The sequence below is a fragment of the Callithrix jacchus genome, chromosome 8 (genome assembly GCF_049354715.1).
Source record: "Callithrix jacchus isolate 240 chromosome 8, calJac240_pri, whole genome shotgun sequence".
Taxonomy (NCBI): domain Eukaryota; kingdom Metazoa; phylum Chordata; class Mammalia; order Primates; family Cebidae; genus Callithrix; species Callithrix jacchus.
In genome coordinates this window covers 20,454,622-20,478,437 of record NC_133509.1, presented here as the reverse complement: position 1 = coordinate 20,478,437, position 23,816 = coordinate 20,454,622, and the positions used below count along the sequence as shown (strand labels likewise).

The 23,816-nt window shown below is 43.2% G+C and overlaps 2 protein-coding genes across 13 annotated transcripts in view; one reads left to right on the top strand and one right to left on the bottom strand.

The window, feature by feature from the left end:
* The window catches only part of NPTN (neuroplastin), a 71,233-nt gene extending 56,870 nt beyond the window's left edge, over positions 1–14,363 (top strand). For 5 of the 10 annotated variants that reach the window (XM_054239414.2, XM_078333625.1, XM_054239415.2 and 2 more), the window contains 6 exons: positions 1,624–1,757; positions 4,805–5,078; positions 11,210–11,233; positions 11,355–11,376; positions 12,395–12,468; positions 13,349–14,363. In XM_054239414.2, the coding sequence (XP_054095389.1) occupies positions 1,624–1,757; positions 4,805–5,078; positions 11,210–11,233; positions 11,355–11,376; positions 12,395–12,455 (515 nt within the window). In that variant the 3' untranslated portion in view covers positions 12,456–12,468; positions 13,349–14,363. Of the gene's footprint in view, positions 1–1,623; positions 1,758–4,804; positions 5,079–5,401; positions 5,495–11,209; positions 11,234–11,354; positions 11,377–12,394; positions 12,469–13,348 lie in introns of all 10 variants that reach the window. The other 5 variants (XM_009005220.4, XM_009005218.5, XM_009005219.4 and 2 more) reach the window with 3 other exon arrangements.
* A 9-nt stretch (positions 14,364–14,372) lies between these two features.
* The window catches only part of REC114 (REC114 meiotic recombination protein), a 104,606-nt gene continuing 95,162 nt past the window's right edge, over positions 14,373–23,816 (bottom strand). For 2 of the 3 annotated variants that reach the window (XM_035259169.3, XM_035259171.3), the window contains 3 exons: positions 22,748–22,939; positions 18,054–18,140; positions 14,373–14,629 (listed from right to left, as the gene is read on the bottom strand). In XM_035259169.3, the coding sequence (XP_035115060.3) occupies positions 14,465–14,629; positions 18,054–18,140; positions 22,748–22,939 (444 nt within the window). In that variant the 3' untranslated portion in view covers positions 14,373–14,464. The remainder of the gene's footprint in view (positions 14,630–18,053; positions 18,141–22,747; positions 22,940–23,816) is intronic. The other variant, XM_035259170.3, reaches the window with a different exon arrangement.

Genomic DNA, 23,816 nt, shown 5'->3' with positions numbered 1-23,816 from the left:
CCTGTAATCCCAGATACTCAGGAAGCTGAGGTGGGAGAATCGCTTGAAACCGGGAGGCAGAAGTTGCAGTGAGGTGAGATTGCACCACTGCACTCCAGCCTGGGTGACAAGAGCAAAACTCTGTCAAAAAAAAAATTAATGTAACTGATGAAGCATTGGTGGGTAATATAGTTAAGATAAAAGAAATCTAAATCCAAAGAATTCATTTCCATTTCAGGCTTCTTCAATCCTTGAAACTTACTTAATTTTTAGACTACAGTTGCTATTTATTTCTTCCTAAGTGATCCCTATAAATAGAGAAGACCAGTGGCCTCTAGCATGTCTTGAAATTCCTTCTATAGTGGGTTCAGTCTAGGAAATTGTTGCAAATCAGGTGTCCAGGGCAGATTCTTAAGCTGTTAATAAAAGCTCGTGGGGCCAGGTGCAGATACAAACACCTGTAAACCCAGCACTTTGGGAGGCCAAGGTGAGATGATCACTTGAGGTCAGGAGTTCAGGACCAGCCTGGGCAATATAGTAAGGCCCTGTCTCTACAAGAAATTTAAAAATAACCAGCTGTAGTGACATGTGCCTATTGTTTTAGCTACTCGGGAGGCTGAGGTGGGAGGATCACTTAACCCAGGAGCTTGAGACTACAGTGAGCAGTGAGCGTGCCACTATGCTCCAGCCTGGCTGATAGAATAAGACTCCATCTCAATCAGTTAGTTAAAAAAAAACCTCTTGGGACACTAGTTGAATTTCCTGTTAACTCCTTTCTTCCTCCTTGTGAAGACCAGTTTCTGGATTCACTCTTTCCTAGGAGAAACTTGGTCATTGCTGTTCATTGAGTAGCTTTTCCAAGCACTCATTGTTTTTACATACCTTGTAATAGGACTTGATTGTGGTTGTTTGATCTCAGAATCTCATTTCCATCAGGGAATCTGTGACATATGACAGGATGCATAATTGTTCAAGCAGGTGTCTTTGTTTGAGACAGAGTTTCACTCTTGTTGCCCAGGCTGGAGTGCGGTAGCCCGATCTGGGGTCATTGCAACCTCAATGTCCCGGGTTCAGGTGATTCTCCTGCCTCAGCCTCCCGAATAGCTGGGATTATAGGCACCTGCCACCATGTCCGGCTAATTTTTGTATTTTTAGTAGAGACAGGGTTTCATCATATTGACCAGGCTGGTTTTGAACTGATCTCAGGTGATCCACTCACCTTGGCCTTCCTAAGTGCTGGGATTACAGGCATGAGCCACCATACCCAGCCTGTTTGTGAAGGTGCTTAAAGAAAAAACTTGGGCTGGTAGAAGAGATGATAATAGCGTTTGTTTGCATTTTCTTTAAAGGAGGCCTTAATTGAGGGCAGTTGGGCCTGCATCCTTTTCCAGTAGGTTGGAGAATCACCTGTGTTAGTATTAGTAACCCTGATATCTGACTGGGCAGCTTTAGTGGGTGTGGGTGGAGGATGGGGTTGGTCCCTTTACCCTATTCTGACCTGAAATGCTCTTCATCAGAGCTGAGTATGACAGTAGGCATAAAGACTGATGACATTAGAAGTAGGGATCTGAGCCAGAAGGTGGGGCCTTTGTATCCTGTTTGGAGTAGGCTTCCATGGTAACCGCGGCTAACACTTTCTCACAGCTGCTCCTGACATCACTGGCCATAAACGGAGTGAGAACAAGAATGAAGGGCAGGATGCCACGATGTATTGCAAGTCAGTCGGCTACCCCCATCCAGACTGGATATGGCGCAAGAAGGAGAACGGGATGCCCATGGTGAGTAGGAGGCAAGCCCGGGTCTCTGGTCGCTGGAGTTTTCCCTGCAGAGGTCCAGACATGTGGGTGAGTTACTGCAGCAGCTGTATCCCTGGATGTGTGTGTGGCGAGGGTCACCCTTTCTAGAGTCGTGAACGGTTTGCAGCATGAATCAGGAGGTCACTGACAGTCTCTTCTAGCACGGAAATCCCTGTACATGATTTTTTAAAGCTGTCCATCTGGTAAGAGATTAGATTGCTTGCTGTGTTAGTCCATTCTCACATTGCTATAGAGAACTTCCAGAGACTGGGTAATTTATAAAGAAAAAAGGTTTAATTGGCTCATGATTCCACAGGCTTCATAGGAAGCATCGCTGGGGCGGCCTCAGGAAACACAGGAAAGATTATCTTTCCTATCTTAGACAACAGAGTGACATCTGACCTGCTCTGAGTTTTATTGCTTTCAGATTACTGTAACAGAAGGTGAGGCATTGACAGGTAATATAGTTAAAAGAAAGTTAAATCCAAAGAATTAGCCTCCCCCTCAGGCTTCTTTCATCCTTGAAACTTACCTAGTTATTAGACTGCAGTTGCTGTTTATTTCTACCTAAGTGATCCCTGTAAGTGGAGAAACTTGGAATCATGGTGGAAGGCAAAGGGAAGGCAGACATGGCCTAGGTGGCTGGAGAGGATGAAGAGAGTGAAGGAGGGAGGTGCTACACACTTAAACAATAGGCCCCCATGATCCAGTCACCTCCCTCCACGCCCCTCCTCCAACGCTAGGGATTAGTGTTCAATATGAAATTTGGGTGGAGACACAAATCCAAACCATATCACTTGCCTTCAGTTTAAGACACGGAAAGAACTGAGCCTAATTCTCGTCCATTTATCCTGAAGAAAGTCTGTTCTTGAAGTGGTCTTAGTACCTGTCTTGTGTTTTGGGAAACAAGGCACTGAGGGAAATTATTAGTACTTTCCTACAACACAGAACATACTGATAAGGAATTGGGGCAACCTGAGGAGGCTCAAGAGCAGCCTTAGAGCCTTAGACATTGGGAACCTGATGGTATTTGCCCCAGAAAAGGTCAAAGAGAACGTCCCTTCCAATCTGTGGGGTGATTCATGATGGTGTTTGGGGAGTCAGAACTTTGCACCCTCACCTTCTCTCTCATTGTGATGGTTGACCCATTTACCTTTTCCGTCAGAGAGGGTGTCAGCATTCCTCCTATCCCAGGCATTCTCTGATTATCAGTCTTCGGAATCCAAAAGGACTATAAAGATCATTAATCCAGCTTCTTTCGAAGGGTTCCGTAGTAGCCAAGATAAATTAGTGGCAAAACCAAGAGTTGTATCTTGTTTTTTTTAAATTTTAAGTCCATTATTATTCCCACTTAATGACATTTCGATAATAAAATATTGAGTTGTGGCAGTGACTCCAGCATCAGTGATGATGGCTAGATTTCAGACACCTATCAGTAAGGGAGAACAGGTTGAGGATTGGAGAGGTGGATGCCAAGTTGAGTCTTTTCCACTGAACTTTCTAAGATACTGGCGAGGAAATGTCCACTCTCTCTGCTGGTCGCTGGGAAGGAGTGCCCTTGAGCTTTTGCCAAAGCAGGTGTTGGAATTAACTCGGTATCTGTTTCAATCTCCTGAACGATGAAGCTTGAAGCGTCACAGACCAGCTGTTCTAAAAGCTACGAATTCCCCATTTCAGACGTACCTGCACTAAAATGCTGACAAGATTGTATGCTGTATCTAGAATCGTTTTCAGGATCATATTCCCCTTTTTCTCTCTTGCTTCTGATTGTGCTTTAGTTATTGCAGGGTAAAGACACGCGAGTCTGTTTTTTTCCCTGCGGGATCTCATAAGCGAAGTGCAGTGAGCCATCCCGCTGAGTCCTAAGCCCTCCGCCTTCGCACCCATGGGAATCCCTGGCTGCACTGCTCCTCCCTGTGTGATCCGCTGTCCTCCTCCACAGTCTGGGGCAAATGTTAGTTCAGCTGTGAAGCTTACCCCACTCTTTCCAGCAGTGGCCACTCACCGTGCCCTATAGCACTCCATACACACCTTCTGCTGGGGCTTTGTAACACATTCCTGTAATCAGCCATCCCGTTTTGGATGTCTGGTTTCCATTTGAGGCCAAGCTCCTTATTCGTTTTTGTGTCTCTTTTTATCTCACTTTCTCCCTCCTACCCACCCTTAGTAGGACATAAAGCATGCAGCATATTTTAGTATATATTTGTTTTGTTTCATTTGTCTGTTTTGTTTTGTGTTAAGACAGGGTCTTGCTCTATCCTACCAGGCTGGAGTGCAGTAACCTTCTGTGCTCAAGTGATCCTCCTGCCTCAGCCTCTCAGGTAGCTGGGACCACCACTATGCTCAGCTAATTTTGTTTTTGATTTTTTGTAGTGATGGGGTCTCAGTTTGTTGCTGAGGCCGGTCTTGAACTCCTGGGCTCAAGCGATCCTCCCACCTTAGCTTCCCAAAGTGCTGGACTTACAGGCATGAGCCTCTGTGCCCAGCCGTAAAGATTTGTTGATTGATTGATTGATTGATTGAATAACCTTTCGTCTAACCCCGTAGTCCTTAAATGAAAGGAAAGTTGTGAATTTCCTTCAGTCTGACTAGGAGTGAGTTCCTAACATTGTTTGTGGAGGATAGCGAGATTCCTCAGAACTCACCAAGCTGAGGTCCCCAGACATGCCTGACTGTGGGGTCCCACCCCTCCTCCCCCTGCCCTCTTTCAGCTGTGGTTTCTTCTTGGTGTTTGAGGCAGCACTTACTAGGTTGTTGGACTTTTCTGAGTCTCCAGGCAATAGGACCTGTACCACTTCGTGGAAGCTGGGGAAGTCTGGAGGACCGATGGTCAGAGAGGCTTGCCTGGCTCTGTCAGTAGTGTGTTGATTTGTTGTTGTTGATACTGAAGGGAAATCATTAATGAAATGCTCCTAGACACTGCTCCCTCATTCTGGCTGGTGCCTGAGAAGTACAGAGAGCAGTGTCACCCCCCCTTGAACATTAGCTCAGTCACTCAGTCACCTTCGTGTATTCCCGCTTTTTTGCAGGACATTGTCAATACCTCTGGCCGCTTCTTCATCATCAACAAGGAAAATTACACTGAGTTGAACATTGTGAACCTGCAGATCACAGAAGACCCTGGCGAATATGAATGTAATGCCACCAACGCCATTGGCTCCGCCTCTGTTGTCACTGTCCTCAGGGTGCGGAGCCACCTGGCCCCACTCTGGCCTTTTTTGGGAATTCTGGCTGAAATTATCATCCTTGTGGTGATCATTGTTGTGTATGAGAAGAGGAAGAGGCCGGATGAGGTTCCCGACGGTAAGGGCATCCCTACAGAATAGCTTACTATTGGGGTTGGTTCCTTCAGGGGTTTCCAAGTACCCAAAGAGGACTATAGGGATGTTGGGATTCAATCCCTAAAGGAAAGAAGGAAAATTCTTAGGCCAGTTCCTAACCCCCTACCCGTAAGTTTTTTGTTTTTTTTTTTTTTTCTTTTTTGCATTAGCCATTTAGAGCTGTCCTTAGCTCTCTCCCTCTGTTTGGGTGTTTTCCAAACCCTAGTCCCATCTGCCTTTCAGGCCCCATGCGGTGAATGGGCAGCTGTCAGTCTCTTTGTTCAGCTCTGTCCTCCTTCAATACAGATCATCAGGCAGATTGAGCTTGAGGAGAATCCAAGTCAAGCCTAGAAGCCACCCCAAGATCGCAGGCCACCTGGCCTTTCAGGCAGATTTAAGGTACCTAACTGGTTGTCACATGGTTGCCTGGTGTAGCCCCTGTAGGTAACTGCCCCAGCCCAGTCAGACTATTCTCAGAAAAGCCATTGGAACAAGACAGCCTTTGGTTCCCTTGATCGGTCCCTTTGATAGGTTTTCAAGCCTTTCTACTCGGTGGCTTTTCCGTCTATGTCTCACAGACAAAGAGTGATGGAGAGAGCCTGATGTATCCACCCACGTGGCATAAGACCGAGGTACCGAAGGTGGAGCAAATGGAGTCGGTGCCCCAGGGCTGTGCCCTCAGGCTGGCCTAGGGTCAGAGAAGGGAGGAGATGGTGGCAGCAGAACCACAGCAAACCATGAAGCACTGGAAAGAGCAGGAGCTGAAGTCTTAGATTATTGGATGCACCTAGAGTCAGAAAAACCTTGGGAAATTTTTGGTGATAGGTTTTTGTCTTTCACCCTGTGAAGGGGAGGCTGCTGAAGGAGACTTGTATCCGAAGTACTTCAGGCTCCCAGCTGGCTCCCTATCCTCATCCTATAACATGACCAGCATAAAGAAATTAATTGGCCAACTGTTACCACCACCCTGTCCCTGACTAGCCTAGACAGATGGGTGTGCCCCTGGGCTCGGTGGCAGCCGTCCTGGGGTGACATTGGGGTTGCCAGCGGTAGTCCAGCTTTTCTAGGGCCTGTTTTTGTGCACCTGTGGTGCTGTATCATGTCCCACAGAGCTGGCTGTCCAGTGGAAAATACAAAGTGATGTCTTGTGCTCCCTCAGAAAGTGTGTGGCCCCAGAGGCATGCCAGTGGCTTTAGACTCTCTGGGAGGACATGTTTGAGAGCTACAGCCCCTTCCCCATCTTTTCCTTTCTTCTGAGCAGTTCTGAATCTCTCTGCCTGCAGTAAGTAGTGAATGGCTGGTGAGGAGGTTTGTTGATGACACAATGTCTGGTGACTCTGTACACTCAGCAGTGAGCTGGGCAGAGGTGTGGGAGGGACGTTGGCTGGGAGCAGATGGCCTCTGTAAATGAGTCTCTAGTTTCCTGCACCCTGGGAGTGTCCTAGGAGTCTTACTTTCCTACTCTGTGAAGTGAACCTGCTTTTTTGGGGGTGGATTTCATGTATTCCTAATGCTATTTTTCTCCAGATATTTCTCTCTCCTGCCACATATTAGGACTCCCAAGGCAAGAGTACACCTTTACTTAGAGCTGAGGTAAAGGGAAAGAGTTGCCCTTCGTGTGTTTCCAGTTTGGGTTCTGTAGGGTCAGTTATGCCTCATTCCTGAGAAGGGCCTTTTTATCCCCCTAGAATGCTTTTGCTTTGCCAATACTACCTTCCTCAGCCTGCCCTTTGGAAAGGTTGAGAAGCTACAAGGTCAGGTAAGAGGAGGCAAAGATGGGCATCAGAACCTGATTTTTAAATGTTAAGGCAAGGCTGGCTGCCACCGGTGAGAGTGACGTAGCAGCCTAGCGTCTTCCCAGAAAAGGTCTAGTCTTTGCCCTAAGAAGCCCCTGTGCTTATGAAGTTGCTGTCGCAGTGCATGTGGCAGGTTAGATTTGAGAAATGGTTAGTATTGTTTTGTTGGACAAGTGCAGACACCTGCCCAGGAAAGCAGCTCTCTTTTTTAAAAAAGAGTTCCTTGGTTACTGAATTCAAATGGGGGACCAGTTTGTTATAGGAGACATCTGTGGCCAGCAAATCTGAACAGATTCCTAGAGGGAAAATACCTCTTTTAAACTAAGTTATTATAGACAGTGAACGAATCCTACCTGTAAAAGAGATGACGGCAGGGTAAGAGCAAAGTAAAACCTCCTTGCTCTAGTCTCTCGGGAGAATATTATAATGAAAGCAGTGTTGACTTGGTCGTTGAATTGGGGTGAAAAGTCCGAGTGCTGGAGTGATCGCAGTGTTTGCCTTCTCTCCCTCCCTTCCTGACAGCCAGGGTGGGCCAGGCTCCACTCTCCATCTTCACACCCTACCCTTGCTCCAGCATTTCCGTTCTTTCTTTCTCCTCTGTCTTCTTCTCTCAAACTCCTCCCTGCCTTTCTTCTCCTTTCCTGAAGTAACCATTAAACAAAAGGAAACGTTGATAGTTCTTTGATGAGTTTTCCTTCTTCTCTGCCTTTTCCTTCTTTAGCCAGTTCCCCTCAACTCCTGTGCAGTTCATAGAAAGGACAAACTCACCTGTCTGCTTTCTTCCCATGTGCTTCTCCCCAAATTTTCATGTGATATATACATACACTCCTTTTTGGAATAAACAAGGAGGTACATTCTATCTGACACAAACTTGGGAGTGTTAGAGGTGGTAAGTGTTTATCAGATAACCATCTGTGCCTCTGTATTGGATTTTTTATGCCATTAGGAAATTGGGAATTTTTTAAATAGGCCTGGCATGGTTTTTCTCTGCCAAATAGGCACTTTATTATCAGGATACACCTATAGTTCATTTCAGACTCACTGAACTTTTTTGGGGGCCATTTTTAGTGGCTCTGATATATCCAAGCTCTTTTAGATACTTAAGAATGAAGAGCTGTTCTAGCCAGGTGCAGTGGCTCATGCCTGTAATCCCAGCACTTTGGGAGGCCGAGGCGGGTGGATCACCTGAGGTCAGGAGTTCGAGACCAGCCCGGCCAACATGGCGAAACCCCATCTCTACTAAAAATACAAAAATTAGTCAGGCATGGTAGTATACACCTGTAATCCCAGCTACTCAGGAGGCTGAGGCAGGAGAATCTCATGAATCCAGGAAGCCGAGGTTGCAGTGAGCTGAGATCGTGCCATTGCACTCCAGCCTGGGCGACAGAGGGAGACTTCGTCTCAAATTAAAAAAAAAGAAGAGCTGTTTCTAATGTTCCAAAATCTATTTGTTAGTCAAAACATTTGGTAGCATATGAAACTTTATACAGGCTAGAGATATGGGAAAAGAAATGTGACTTTTAAAATGACACCCAAAACACACATTCAGTGTCTAGTCTGTTAACTAGGGACCATCTGGGTCGGTAACAAGTTACCTTATGGAGAAAATGCAATAGGACCAAACAAGGAAGGAAATAGGAAGTAACTGTTAGTCTCTTGGGTTTCATGCTAACCTGCTAAGGTCAGGCAAAATTTAACTGGTTTTAGATACCATGAAACCTTCTAGTGAGATGAATGCAGTGACAAAGAACCTTTGACCAGAGAGTCAACTCTTCATTATTCGGCCTTTAAAGCCATCTTTTTGGAGGTGATACCGTATTGGGCAATCTCCTATTTACTAGACATTGCAGAGCTCCCCTGCTAGATGATGAGGCGGATGTAGGGGAGCGAGGGCTGTAGTCCATTCGGTTGGGAAGATGGAACACGTAGAGAAATCCGTGTGTACTACAGCTCCCCAGGAACTTCTCTCTGAGAAGGTGGATTCCAGAAGCACCTTGTTTCCATTCTCCCCCCAGTCCTCCTCCTCTCACCTAGCCAGCGGCTGCAACACTGAGGTGGAGAGAACAGTCTTGTTTAAGCTGGCTCTCTTTGGCCTGAGGGTTTGGGGTATGTTGATATGTGTCGGTTACTATGACTTCTTTTTTTTCCCCCCTCAATTGCATCAAACCCTTAAAACATGGTGGTAAGTGAGCGATATGCATGCTTTTGGAGTTCGTTTAATCTCCGCTTCAGTCTATACGATGCACAGTTCATAATGTTAACACTTTTCTTCAAGTTTACTTCATTCACTTTCACGACTAATTTGGATTTCAGTTTGCTGTTTACTCCTCATTTACTTTGATTTTTGTATCTTTTTTCCGTAATTCTGTTCTTTCCCTCTCCCTTGACTTCCCTGTTAGGGGTCAAGTCGTTTTTTTGTCTGACCTGTAGGGGAGAGTGGTGCTGCAGGTTCAGTCCAGCGAGTGGGGAGACATGAGGTGCTTTGTTTGTCAGTGTGAAAGTGGATTTGGGGAGACAGATGAAGGGGGCTCCTGGGATTTTGCCCCCTTGGGAATCTCAGCTGCTCCCACTTGCAGGCATGGCAGCTACGCCAGAGGCACTGTCGCTAAAACACCTCCTTGCAGCCCTTTGCATGTTACCAGCTTGTTGGGCTGGAAAGTGACATTACTAATCAGACACCAGGGAATACCCCCACTCCAAAAGGAAAAAAGCCCGTGGTGTGAGGTGCTTGGGTTGGTGCCTACAGTGTCATGCTTTGAAAAGATTAGCCTGGCTATTGCGATTCTCCCTCCCCTGCTTTTTATTTTAAATTTGGGAGTAGATTGGTGTATTCTTGATTCGGCTATCTTGCATTAGAATTTAGTATTTTCAAGTGCACAGCCAGAGCACTAAAAACATTCCAAGTTTGCTCCTATGTCTTTCCATTTAAATCCCCTAAGTGCTTAGTTCCTAGCATGTAGCTGAGCTGGCTTGGCCGGGATGCTGAGCATTAGGATGTTGTGAAGGGCGATTTTAGGCTGGGCTTGTGTGTCTTAGTACCTGGTATGTCTTTGTACCTCTCCACTGCATACACAGCACACAGATGTCTTGGGTGTCCTTAAGTCTTAGTTTGTTCTCTGTTCCTGTTTGATAGTGTACACTGTTGTTAGTAGTGGACCCCTGTGGACACTAGTGTGTCGCTAGCCTATTGTTTTGGCTGATGAGTCATTGGTTTGTGGTTAGTTCTTTTTTTTGAAATCCTTTTTTGCTCCAGTCACTGTGTGTGCTGGCGGTGGCTTTGCCTCTCCGTTGCCTCGAAGGAACAGGTGGAGCAATGTCTCCCTCTGACAGACATTACTCCCGACGTGTGCTCCTGCAGATGCCTACACTGAGACTGTAATCTCCATAACTGCTTCATGTGCACCAAGCCCCCTTGTGGAATCCTGCTGAGAGTTTTTCTAGAAGCCTTCAGTGAAATCAAACTGTTCTGAATCATGTAGTCTACCCGACTATTGTATAATGAAAACAAACTAAGAGCACGTACTTGTTCCTCCCCTTTGCGGGTCTCTCTAAAACATTCTTTCTGTGAATGTATATCTTTGCTTAAAGGGGACCAAGTTGCACTTAGTTGAAACATGAAAGACTTATAAATCAGAATCATAAAGCCTCAATTTAAGAAGGCTTGAACTCATATGTCAGCTTTTTTATTTTAAAAAAGTTATGGCTCCTCTGGGCTTGGCTTCTGGTTTTGGCCAGGGCACAAGAGTGAGCCTGTCTTTCTGAAGCCTTTTCTAGAGGGATGTCAGCACTGTTCAGCTTTCCTTGGTGTGTCACAGAACATCCTCTGGTATACATACACTCGTTGCTGGCATAGCCCAGCATGGCTGACCCAATTTAGGTTGAACTATTGTGGTTGCCTCTTCCTCAGTCTCATTCTCCAGATGAAAGACTCTCCTAATGATTACAAAGCAAAACAAAACAAAAAACCAGCGAGAAAAACAGAGTGCCCTTTGGGGAAGTGAGGATGTGTGGCTAAACGTACAGAATGTACACATCCATTCACATTGCAGGACTGAGCCAAAACTGCATGCATTCACAAGAAAACAAACAGCAGGATTTTACAACTGAAATGTTGGTTTGTCTTCTCATCTATTTAAGAGTGAACCACTGGAACTTGGGGACAAGATGAGTATAACAATGTTGCAGCCTATCTGTCCGCTACAGTTGCAGTTTTTCATGACAAGCATTCAAAGTGTTAACTAAAACCATTGAAACAACATACCTGCCATTTAAACTTGAATCTAGAAATAATAACTCCATGAGTGTTTTGCACCTCCAGATGGAATGGCCTTTAATAAATGCTGTGAGTAGCCATGATTGCCACTTGCAGTTTGCTGTTCTGTTAATCCTTATGCAGAATATAACGGTTTTCTCCTTTCTTCTCTTCTCTCTCACGGATTATCAAAAACCTGAACACCGTGCAGACGATGAACCAGCTGGACCAATGTAAGTACTGTATTGGACACGGATTCAGTTGAATCATGTTCTATTTGCAGTTTAATCAAATGGAGTAGCTAAGGTCGGAGGGGAAGACAGTGAGTGGAAATGAAGGTTGTGGTGCAGATTTCTTAGCCTGACACAGGTCTGACTAGAGACCATTTGATTCCCGGGAGAGGCTATGCAGTCTCGTTTTCAGCGGCCATACCAAGTGGAACGCCATGCAAAATTTGTTTTGTTTTTTCAAATTTTGCATATTCTGTATGCTTAAAATGTGGGGGAAATGACCCGTATATCTGAGGCTTCCGGTTTTGTCCATGTTAATTTGAAGCTGCACTGTAACCTGGATAAACTGTCCAGCTCCATTAACAATTGCTGGTATCCAAGAGAGTACTGCAGGTATGGAAGCAATCCAGATTGGCAGAATCCACTAGAGTTGGACTGAAGAGTGAGAGGCAGGCAGACAGCACCCAAATTTGTTAAGTACCAGAGGGCCCAGCACTGCCACCTTATGATTATCTTTATCAGTTAAGAAGGGACAGTTGTGTTGTGTTCAGTGGAGTTTTCAAACTTCCTTTTTTTTTTCTGGCTTGGGAGTCAAAAGGAGGATAAAATGAGATATACACAGGTTGAGTATGCCTGCTACCAAAATCCACAATCTGAAATGCTCCAGAATCCAAAGGTTTTGTGTGCTGACATGATGCTCAGGGGAAATGCTCACTGGAGCATTTTGGATTTTGGATTTTCAGATTAGTGATGCGGAACTGGTAAGTATAATGCAAATATTCCAAAATCTGAAAAAAAAAGAAAAATCTGAAACATTTGTGATCCCAGGAATTTCAGATGAGGGATACTCACCCTGTAGCTCCTTAAGGAATGTTTCTTATGGACTCATACTGTACCATGAAATTTCTCACTATACCAGGGATGGTAGTAAGTGAAAGAGTCCCTGTATTTCCATGTGTTATACTTTCAAAAGTTGTTATTGACCAAGTTGAACTCATGTAATACAATTTTTCCTCCAAAGGAAAACCAACTCCACCAACAATCACAAAGATAAAAACTTGCGCCAGAGAAACACAAATTAATACTGCTTACAATGTAAGTATGGCCGCCTTTAGCAGTTTTAAAAATTATATTTAAATGAATGCCCTCTGTTGACCTTGTTAGAAATTCTTCAATAATTGTGTTATGTATGTTGTAAGATCTTTTAGTTCATTTTAGAGCAGCTGATACTGATAGAGCCAGATCTGTCTGCCCAGTTTAGTGACTGGAAAGGAACATGTTTCAGCTGCATTGGTTTTTGTGTGTTCTTTCTTTTTGTTATTGTTGAGATGGAGTCTCACTGTCACCCAGGCTGGAGTGCAGTGGTGCGATCTTGCCTCACTGTAGCCTCCGCCTCTTGGGTTCAAGCAATTCTCCTGCCTCAGCCTCCCGAGTAGCTGGGATTACAGGTGCCCGCCACCATGCACAGCTAAATTTTGTATTTTTAATAGAGACGGGGTTTCATCCTGTTGGCCAGGGTGGTCTTGAACACCTGACCTCAAGTGATCCATCTGCCTCAGCCTCCCACAAGTTTTGGGAATCCAGGCATGAGCCACCATGCCTAGCCATCAGCTGCATTGTGTCACGTATTTACATAAATGCCATTTCAGAAGACATGATGTTTTAACATAAACACTTTTCGCTACTATTAGATCTTTACAAAGAGGTGAAAATTAAATTGTCACCTTCTTAGGCAGATTATTCCCATAGGTCTACTAGGCTTACGTCACATCTGGGGGCAAGACAAGAATGGTGGCCAGGCAGCAGCAGCAGCAAGGCCAGAACGTCATCTTGTTAGGCACGTGGAGATCAGAATTTCACACCACATCCCTAAGCATGCTGTTTGGACCAAAGCTTTATTGTATGTGGCACACGGTGTAGTTCTGAGTAACAGTGCATATTCCCTTTTAATTTCCAAATACGTCTTTCTTTACAGAACTTTAGGTTCCTGAAACTGGTGGCAACATGACCTGCTAAATTTTCTGCTTGGACCTCTTTGGTTCTCTCCCCTTTCAAGTGAGCAACACCACAATGACTGTCTAAAGCATGCCTTATTTAGCCTCTCCTGTAAGGGTGACCTAGCCAGGTACATTTTAAACAATGCTTCAGTGTAGAAGGTGTAAACTATTTTGGGCTTGATGTGCTGTGAATGTTGCTTTTTTTCCTTTGTTAAAATATTTAAATAGAAGTGAAAAGGTCCTCTGAGGATCCGATCATGATGCATGCGCCATTTTTTACTTAATGCAGCTGTTAAATTGGCAAAGCTCTAAAATGCACTGCTGCCATCTAGTGATACATTTTTGTAAAGTACAGCAAAACCTACAGATATATACAGTATATAAATATATATATATATTTATATTTTTGGGGGTGGGAGAAATCCAAAATAAATGCTTGTTTCATTTTTAAGCTGCTGATATTCATTCCTTATTGTATGTTGTCAGATGAGGAAATTGTGCAGTTCTGGTACATAAAGATGAGTAATATAAACTGAAACCTATCATTGTTAAGGGCTTAACCTGTGACTTTAATAAGCTGGAACAGTCCACTGAATGGGTATAATGAATTGCAGTATATACGTATGATTGCTTTTTAAGTGATCTTTTCTTTTGTTAAGTCATGTAAATTCATAAATCCTTTTGCACTGATGTGTTGAATCTTATTCTTGTACATTCAATCAAGGCAAACTTTTATAATTTTTCTTTTGTTTTCAATGACCTTGAAATGTTATAGCATGGTGATATTCTATGCAACTCTAGTTATACTTTTTGGTTTGACACTGTATTTTTTCACATTGATTTACTGGTTGATGGTAGATTTTATAACCTAACAGGGTTCTCATGCGGTGCGTAACTGTAGATGCATGTACTTGTGTTTTGTGTAATTATTGAAGTGCAATGATGTATAAAAAAGTGGATTCACCTGTTTTTAAAAATAAAACATTGATAAAAGGTGTTTGGAATAATACTCTTTATTCTAATATCTTCTTTAATTTTAGGAGGAAGCATTCCATACTTTGAAGTTCATTAATTATATATATGTATACAGAGAATTAATTGCTCAACCCCGCCAGCTTTTTAAGTTCCTTTTCTACCTCTTCCACAAATGCTGGGAAATTCTGATCCATGAGGCACAAACGCAGGAAGGGGCCTAATTCTTCTGTACCCCATGCAGATTGTTCATAGACACGGGGCAGCTCCTCGGAGGCCAGAAGTGTCTGCAGGGATACCGGAAAAAAACGTTACAGATTACAGGTGAAAGCAATACCGCTTTCAGGAAAAATTAGGGAACTACACGTGCAAAAATTAGTGTTCATTAGCTTTACAGGCTTTCTTTACATAGTTTTACTATTACGTTTAGAATTTTGTATTTTAATACATTTTCTGAATACACATAGCATGTGAAATAAACTTGTTGCCTTAAGGAAAGGATTTCAAATGTACTGATGAAATGAATTGCAAAGTTGAGATTCTACTGTAATGAAGAATACTGTGCTGATAACCTGTGGACTGGAAATAAACCTTTCCATGAACTGAGCTCCACTGGCTTAGTTCATCTTCCCCACAGCTTGGGTGGCAGAGTGGATGTGAGGAGTCTACGATGTGCTACCTGCATTCTGAAAGTAAGAAAGAGGCCACAGACTGCCCAAAGGACACATTAGTTCACATGCATCTCATTCTGGCCCTCAGTGAGTTTTGACAAATAGTCATGTAACTATCACCACAATAAAAATACAGAACATTTCTTTCACTTCCCAAAAATATTCTCTGTGACCCTCGTGTTAACCATTGCCGTCAAACCCTTAACCGTTGGCAACCATTGAGCTCTTCTCCATATAGTTTTGCCTTTTCCAGAATGTCATAGAAATGAAATCATAATACTTTGTTGAATCTGGCTTCTGACGCTTAGCATGATGGATAAATTTGAGATTAATCCATGATGTTGAGTATATCAGTAGTTCATTTTTATTGCTGAATAAGTATTACATCGCATGGATGTTCCAGAGTTTGGTTATCTATCCTGCAGCTGAAGCACATTTGGGTGTTCTTATTTTTTGCAATTATGAATAAAAGTGCTTTAAAAATTCACGTACAGGTTTTTGTGTGAACACAGGTTTTCCTTTCACTTCAGTAAATACCTGGGATTGGATCATGTGGTGAGTGTATATTTGCCTTTGTAAGAAACTGCCAAACAGTCATCTCTGGTGGCTGTCCCATTTATATTCCACTAGCAGCGTATAGGAGAGTTCTAGTTGCTCACCCATCCAGGATTTGGTATTGGCAGTTTTTGTTTTTGTTTTTAATTTTGGGCATTCTAATAAGTTGGCAGGATGTCTCACTGTGGTTTTGATTTGCATTTGCCTAATGATTAATAATGTTGAGCATCTTTTCACATGCTTATTTGCCATCTGTATGTTTTCTTTGGTAACCTTCAGTGTTTTAAAACTAGTTGAATAAGCTGCCAACATTTAAATATTAGGAAAGTTCAAATAAAAATCCTGACAGTTTGGAAGATGTGGCAACACTAGATCCACAGTCCCACATGGCAGTGACGGGCTCCGGTTCTGTGTGGCCCGCTCACTTCGGTGCACTGACTCGGTCATCTTACCGACTCCTCACATTAATTCTGTGAGGTAGGTGGTTTTATTCCCTTTCTGTGGAAAGCATGGTTTAGTGTGTAAGTACCGACTGACATTTCTCTGGGAACTATCTGTAACCAAAGTTTTCTTTTCTAAAAGTATCAGATTAGCTTTTCACACTCTGCCTAAAGGTATAAAGAAGAAAGTGAAAGTAACATGGACCTCTGTTCTCCAGTGAGAGCCACTGTTAACATATTAGTGTATGTCCTTCCAAACTTAGTGTACTTATTACAGAAACAAAATCATAGTCTTGTATCCTCCTTTTTAAAAAGCTCAATGTATTGTGAATATGTTTCCATGTCAACAGATAGGGATATACAGCATTTGTTTATTTTTAGAGATGGGGGTCTCACTATGTTAGGCCAGGCTGGTCTTGAACTCCTGGCCTTAAGTGATCTTCCTGCTTTGGTCCCCCAGAGTGCTTAGGACTGGCACCATGCCTGGCCTATATCCCTTTTATTAATTGGATTTTTATCCTAGCTATGGTTATATCACACTTAATATCCTATTAAATGAACATTTATGTTGTTTCCAATTTCTTACAAGTGTGATGTACAAATTTATATGTATATTTGTGTAGTTTAAATGAAATTATAGATAACATTAAATTTGATATTACTGCTAAATTGCCTTGCAGAAAGTTTTACCGACTTACATAGAATGACATGTCCAAAAGATAAGAGCAAACAAGTAATACATGTGCGCGCCAAGCTTCATGCTTTTTCTCATTTGTATATGGTTCTTCCATACTATGTAAATAAACTTGGCAAAGGTATACCTTTTATAGCAATTGATATTTCCTAAATAAGGACATCACACCCTGCCTTGCTTATTATTTTATGACAGCTCAATTGTCCTCAGCTTCTCCGATTCAGTTAGACCCTAACCCCAATGCAAATATGGGCTTTATTCAGTCTGTCCTGCTGATGGACACAGAGCCCTCTTAATCTGTTAATTTATTCTTAGTCTTGGTCTTCCTAAGACTTTCTGGCACTACTGATAGCACAGTTAGGCAGATGGATTAAAAGAAAATTCGGCCAAGCATAGTGGCTCGCACGCACCTGTAATCCTAGCAATTTGGAAGTCTGAGGTGGGGGGATCACGAGATCAGGACTTTGAGACCAGCCTGGCCAACGTGGTGAAACCTCATCTCTACTAAAAATTCAAAAATTAGCTGGGAGTGGTGGCATGTGCCTGTCATCCCAGCTACTCGGGAGGCTGAGGCAGGAGAATCGCTTGAACCCGGGAGACAGAGGTTGCAGCGAGCCGAGATCATGCCACCGCACTCCAGCCTGGGCAACACGGTAAGACCCTGCCTCAAAAAAATAGATAAAATTAAATTCATACTTGAATACTGATGAAATTCACACAGAATTCTGTGGAAAGCAGAAGTTGCTGGCTTGAACACCTGCAATGAGGAATGCAGTGAGGGGGAGGACAAAGCCCTTGCAGAGCTCCCAGGAGGGTAGACATCACCCAACCACGGTTTGAATGAAGAGTTTTTTCTGGCTGGGGGCAAGGGGCTATCTGAAAGCACCTCTGTGGTAACAGCTGAATCCTCCCGGGTTTCTACACGTCCTTAGCTTAATACTAACAATTTGCCCATAAAGAAATCGTTGTAGATCTGAATCCACATTCATTTTGGTATTTGTCTTAAAATAGTTCCCAAATTTCATTTCCAAAATTACAATGAAGTCCTCCATTTATTCTTTTTGGGAAAGTGGTGATTAAATTTTCTATCTTGGACGGTCAACCATTCTTCCTATTTCCTTAGGAGGGTAGACCTTGACTGTGTGCCTGCAGCCATCGTGTCTCATCTCACAACTTCCTGTAATAAAACTTATTCAGCAAGGGGTAGAAAAAAATGGCCTGTCTGTCTTTATCATCTTTTAGAGTAATGCTTTAGGTTTCTCTTCTAAAACAAAGGAGTGAACAACGGCCTACGGATTCTTAGGGGTCACTGTTTTTGATGACAAGAAAACTGAACAAAGAAAAGTTCTACCTGAGCTAACTGCGTCAGTGAGGTCCTTGCATCTGGAGTGCCTGTGCCCGCCTTTACACACGGCTGCTGTTCTGAGTGCTGGTGGGTCTGGAATACAACGACGTACAGTAAGGAGACTGCAGAATGTACTCTCAAACGCCACAGGCCATTACAGCAGAAATATGCATGCATGTTCAAAGAAAACACCACCAAGAGTGGTAAAAATGGTTGTCAGCATAGGTCGGTCCTGGTTTAAACAGGGTTACTTGAGTTACTACAGCAGAAGCACTGAGTTTAAATTGGCAGCTCCTGGCCTCTGTTGGGTGTTCCTCCGTGTCTGGCAGGCTGTTAGTGCTTCCTGTCAGACACTGGGGCATTCTGTTACAAGAGGCACAGCCTAGGGTTCAGGACCACGCGTGGACCCTGGAGAGTGGGCATCCACAGAAACAGGTGCTGTTACCATGGCAGCCTGCATGCAGTGGATGGGCCCCAGCTTAGATGATGATTTGTCACCGTCTAAAAATTATTACTCAAGTAATACATGTTCATTGCAGAAATGCAAAATGGGAGAAAACCTCCATAATTTTAAGGGGGAAATCCTCTATAATTTTAAGACAACTGATGTTTTCAATAAAACTGGATTTAAAAATATATTTTAGTTACTCTGAAGGAATGAGTTCTGTCAATAAAACTTACAGATACCTTCTTTCAAACAGTGTTTACGCCTCCTACGTACTAGACACTGGGGTGGTACAGAGATGGGAGCTACAAAAAACAAGACAGAGTCCTGCCCTCTGGAAGCCCACCGTCTAGTAAGACCCTAACAAGTAAAACCATGATTACCTTGCAACTCAGGAAGTGCTGGAATAAAGGGGTATGTAAGCGCTTAAGGTTTCCAGAGAGGTGGGGAAACTGGAAGGCTGTATGCTAATCAGGAAGCACAGGGACGCTCCAAGGTCCATGCTCTCTGGAGAGAATCTATGGTAACAGGTTGTTCTTGGGTAGGACATGAGCAAATGGAATGAACAAGGGGTGCAGGAGCCCTGGAGGCATGAAGGGCCTACCTCCCTTCCTTCCTCTCCACATGTCTGCAGCCCCACTATGCTTTGGGTACCTGAGGCTGCTGCAGTGCTAATCTCCAGAGAAGCAGTGGTGCTCCTGCACTAGGTATGAGCTGATGGTGCAATACAGGGAGAAAACAGGGCACTCTGGAGGGCACCTCCGTCCATCACCAACACGTCTGACTACCAGAAGGCGGGAGACAGTAAATTCTGCCTTCTGTCCTACAGAGAAGCTGCTGGTTGCTAGTCAGTACGTAGCAGAAAACCAGACCTGGAAGCATCAAACAACAACAACAAAAAGGAGGTGGGAGATACACTGAGGAAAGAAAGAACAAGGACAAGAAAACCAATCAAGAGTATGGAAAATGAGCAAAATGGCCAGTGGACTCTATAATCAGGAGCCTTAGACAAGCCCCATTTCTCTGTTCAGTTTCTTCAGTTTCCTCACCTGTAAAAACAAGGCAGACTCTGGTGCCTAATGTTTCTTCAGCTATGACATTTGATGCTTTCCCAGGATACATATCAGTTCACCTCACACAAAGAACTGTGAAAGATGTCAACCAAAATTGTCTGCCAGACACACTGTAAAAAGTCAAGTGGAACTGAAGCACCTGAGGCTAGTGGGTCCTAGGATTAGATGGTCCACCCCTGCAACAGCACAGAGATGGAAGGGTCTGTGTACACAGTAGCTGGAGTCCCCTAGCTACTTTCTTCTGGACTTTTTGTGCTAACAGGGAAGAGTTCACATAGGAACTGCCATCCTCTCTCCTGTCTTTCCCATTCCCGTCCCTAGGGTAGGCTGGTTGCCTTTGAAATGCTAAGGTTGAGAAATGCCTGATTAAGCCACAGTTAACAAAATTACAAGGCTGAGGAAAAGCAAAAGCCAAAACATGAGCCAGGAAATGACTCAAGAACTTGAAATACACATAGCATTATCTGTATTTGCAAAGAAGGAAACAACTATTTTATACTAAAAATTATATAGGTATTACAAAAATGACACACCTGAATATGAGAAAGCACCAGAATGACCAGAACTTGACCATGGCTTGTAACTCTTAAGTGGATGCTGAGAAAGAACACGTGCTACCAAATGTGTACAACAGTAGCTGTACAATGTGTAAGGAGGGGATTTTTAAAGAATATAGCAGGAGCTGACGAGGCATTATTGTTTGAAACTAGATCCTTGCCCTTGTGAGGCAAGCAGCTTCAGCATTAAGCCATCTTCACAAAAATCAAATGAAGGGAAAGAACTCAAAACACCAAAATCTCTTCAGCAAACTAAATACATTCAAGAGGAACTCATGCAGCACCTGCTTAAAGAAAAAGATTTTATAATAAATAATGAAAATCTCTGTTCCCCTTAGACAAATTATGAGTAACAAGAAACTCAGTGACAAAACAGCAAATATGAGGTGTTTTGGTTAAGGAAAACTAACAGGATGAAGTAATGGAAAACCAGGTTTGGAAAATCACTTCTCAAAGAAAATGCAAAACCCAGCTTGAAAGTAGAATCTCATCTCAAGAGCAGAGGTAGATGCTTATTCCAACAAGATTTGGGGCTATGGCAAAGAAATGAGAACATGTATTTCTGGGAGAAATTCTATGGTCATGAGTCTCAGTATCTCAAGACCCCTCATGAGACCTTCAAATAACTTTTGTTTGAGTTGCATTTATCTGGTATTTATCCTATTAGAAATTAACATGGAATTTTAAAATATTCATTAAAAATAAACCCCCTTAATATTTAAAACATTTTTATGGAAAATAACTCTTCTAAAACAAAATGTAATGATTTTTGCAAACCTCTTTACTACCTAGTGTAACAGAAGGTGACTAGATTCTTATATCTGCTGCTGCATTCGGTCTGCTGTCATGTGTTGCTTTGGTTAAAGACAGGAAGAAAATCTGGCCTCACACAAATTGTAGATGGAGAAGGGAGAGGTGTTTTAGAATAGCCTGTTCAGATAACTCTGGATATTCCTTGATATAACACCAAAACTCAACTAGTGAGTTGCTTAAAAGCTAGTTGCAATATTAAATCTGAAACCCCATCAATGAACTTGTTCACTGTTATATTGTATGGACTGTACAATCCATTAGCCTATCTTACACTTTTGAATAGCTCTTTCATCTATGTATGGTTTTGTAGCAGTCAGGCATCGGTCATTTAGACAATACTGGTTCACTGAATATATTGTCTTTCAAATATTAACACATTTCATCAGGTAATTATTTATAAAAAAAAATAAATCACATTTATTAAAAGCACCTTTAGAAAAGTCTTCTGGGTTGGGAAGTTGTGAAGCTTATATGGCTGACACAAGTTTTTCAAGATTCTAACTTTCACTTGGAAGCTTAAATTTTATTATTTTCAATAAATATTATCAGTTGTTTTCCTGAAGTGATAGTTCATTTCACTGACTAAGAAAATGTCTGCCAAATCTGAATGACCACAGTCTGTTGTTCTCTCACGTAATGATAGTATTTTATGAAAAAAGAGGCAAGTTCAAAATACAGATGTCACACAGGTGCTTTCCCTTGAGACAGCCATAGGACTGCAGACCACAGGGTGGTTTTATTTCGTCAGCTTGTTCTTACTGTGAATGACTGGAAGACGATGACTGCTAGTAGTCTGGTGCCACAGCCTCATCTGTACTGAGATGACAGCACCCTTACTCGATGCTTTCGTCTCATCAGTGCAAATGTTGACACAGTGAAAAAGGCAAATGACACTATTTCTTTAAAATATTAAGAAAAATAATTTTGACCTTTTGGGCCCCTGGAAGAGTCCCAGGGAGCAGTTCATGGACCACACTTTGAGAACCACTGTTATATAGTGACATCCAAAATGCAGCTGGAACTCCTCCCTCCCTAATTTCTGAAATAGGAAGCTACAATTAGTATCAACCTCAATTTTAAAAAGTCACTCAACATTAGTTTTTTTTTTTTTTTTTTTTTTTGAGACGGAGTTTCGCTCTTGTTGCCCAGGCTGGAGTGCAATGGCGTGATCTCGGCTCACCGCAACCTCCACCTCCTGGGTTCAGGTAATTCTCCTGCCTCAGCCTCCTGAGCAGCTGGGATTACAGGCACGCGCCACCATGCCCAGCTAATTTTTTGTATCTTTAGTAGAGACGGGGTTTCACCATGTTGACCAGGATGGTCTCGATATCTTGACCTCGTGATCCACCTGCCTTGGCCTCCCAAAGTGCTAGGATTACAGGCGTGAGCCACCGCGCCCGGCCTAGATTTTTTTTTCTAGGCGGAGTGTTGCTCTTGTTCAGGCTGGAGTGCAGTGGTGTGATCTTGGCTCACTGCAACCTCCGCCTCCCTGGTTCAAGCGATTCTCCTGCCTCAGCATCCCAAGTAGCTGGGATTACAGGCATGCACCACCACACCTGGCAAATTTTTTATTTTTAGTAGACAGGGTTTCTCCATGTTGGTCAGGCTAGTCTTTCTTGAACTCCCGACCTCAGATGATCCGCCCATCTCAGCCTCCCAAAGAGCTGGGACTATAGGTGTGAGCCACCTTGCCTGGCAGATGTTTTTTAAACTACAAACCTAATGGACTTGACAAACTCCGTGTCATTTTGGCCACTCACTGTGCACTGCATTGTCATGTTTCCTATAGAGCAAACACATCAGCCTACTTACTCCATGCTGCCATGGGACACTCTTTGCAGAGTTCTTCCCTTGACTTTGACTTGCGTGGGGTGGGCCAGGATTCAGCTGCAGCTCCTGGACGGTTATGTACTGCGCCAGCTTTTGCACACAACTGCAGCAGTGTTCCAGCGCCTGCTCCTTTGACTCGCCACTGAACTGTACTCGAAACAGGCGACTCTTGTCCTATTGGACAAATCAAAAGTTATTGTGAGAGACCCTCGTCATATCACTTTACCTTCACTACTTTGGGGTCTTCTAGTGAGTGGTTCCTTTGCTTGGCAGAGGAAGAGGTACAGATAAGGGGACAGTCACCTTCACTTATTGAGGCAGGGACAGAAAAGCCAGTCATTCATTTTCTTCTCCCTTTTGGGAGTTGTTCATCATACTAAAATCCACTTCCCTGGGAAATGACATCATCAAACATGGAAAGGCCCATGTCATAAAGACAAGGAAGATCACTATACTGACTGCAGATCAATGTTTTATCTTGCTTTGAAATAAAGATTTCATAGCTTCTAATTCCTTACGTGAAAAATCTGTGAGGATAATAATACACCATAGTCCTGCTCAAGAAAATTTTTCTAAACTGAGGACATCAAACCAGGTAGGTACTACACTAAACAAGGCTGTGAGCTTAAGCAACACTGGGAAGAGTGGACAGGCAGATGCTCAAAGCTAACAGACCTCATGCTAATGATCTGTAGTACCCTTTGTCCTTAAGGAGGCCAGACTACCATACAAAACACATGGTGAAAGGCTGCCTTTACTTTGCAGTATGACTCACATCCCTCAGCAAATTAGCGAATGTAGGACAGCTGCAATTAAAAATTTTAACAAGGCTGTCAACTACATCAAGCTTATTTGATTATAAGTATACAAATGTCTAGATTGTAACAATAACATAAAGTCATTTTAGAAGTAGTTTCCTCTTCTAGCTGCCTAGGTTAAAGGAGTCAACCTACATAAAAGCCTCTGGAAACAGGACTGTAGATAGTGTGTACCTTTCATCAGTTTCTTCTGTAAAGAAATGCAGATGCTAAGCTTAGCACAGTGACATTTT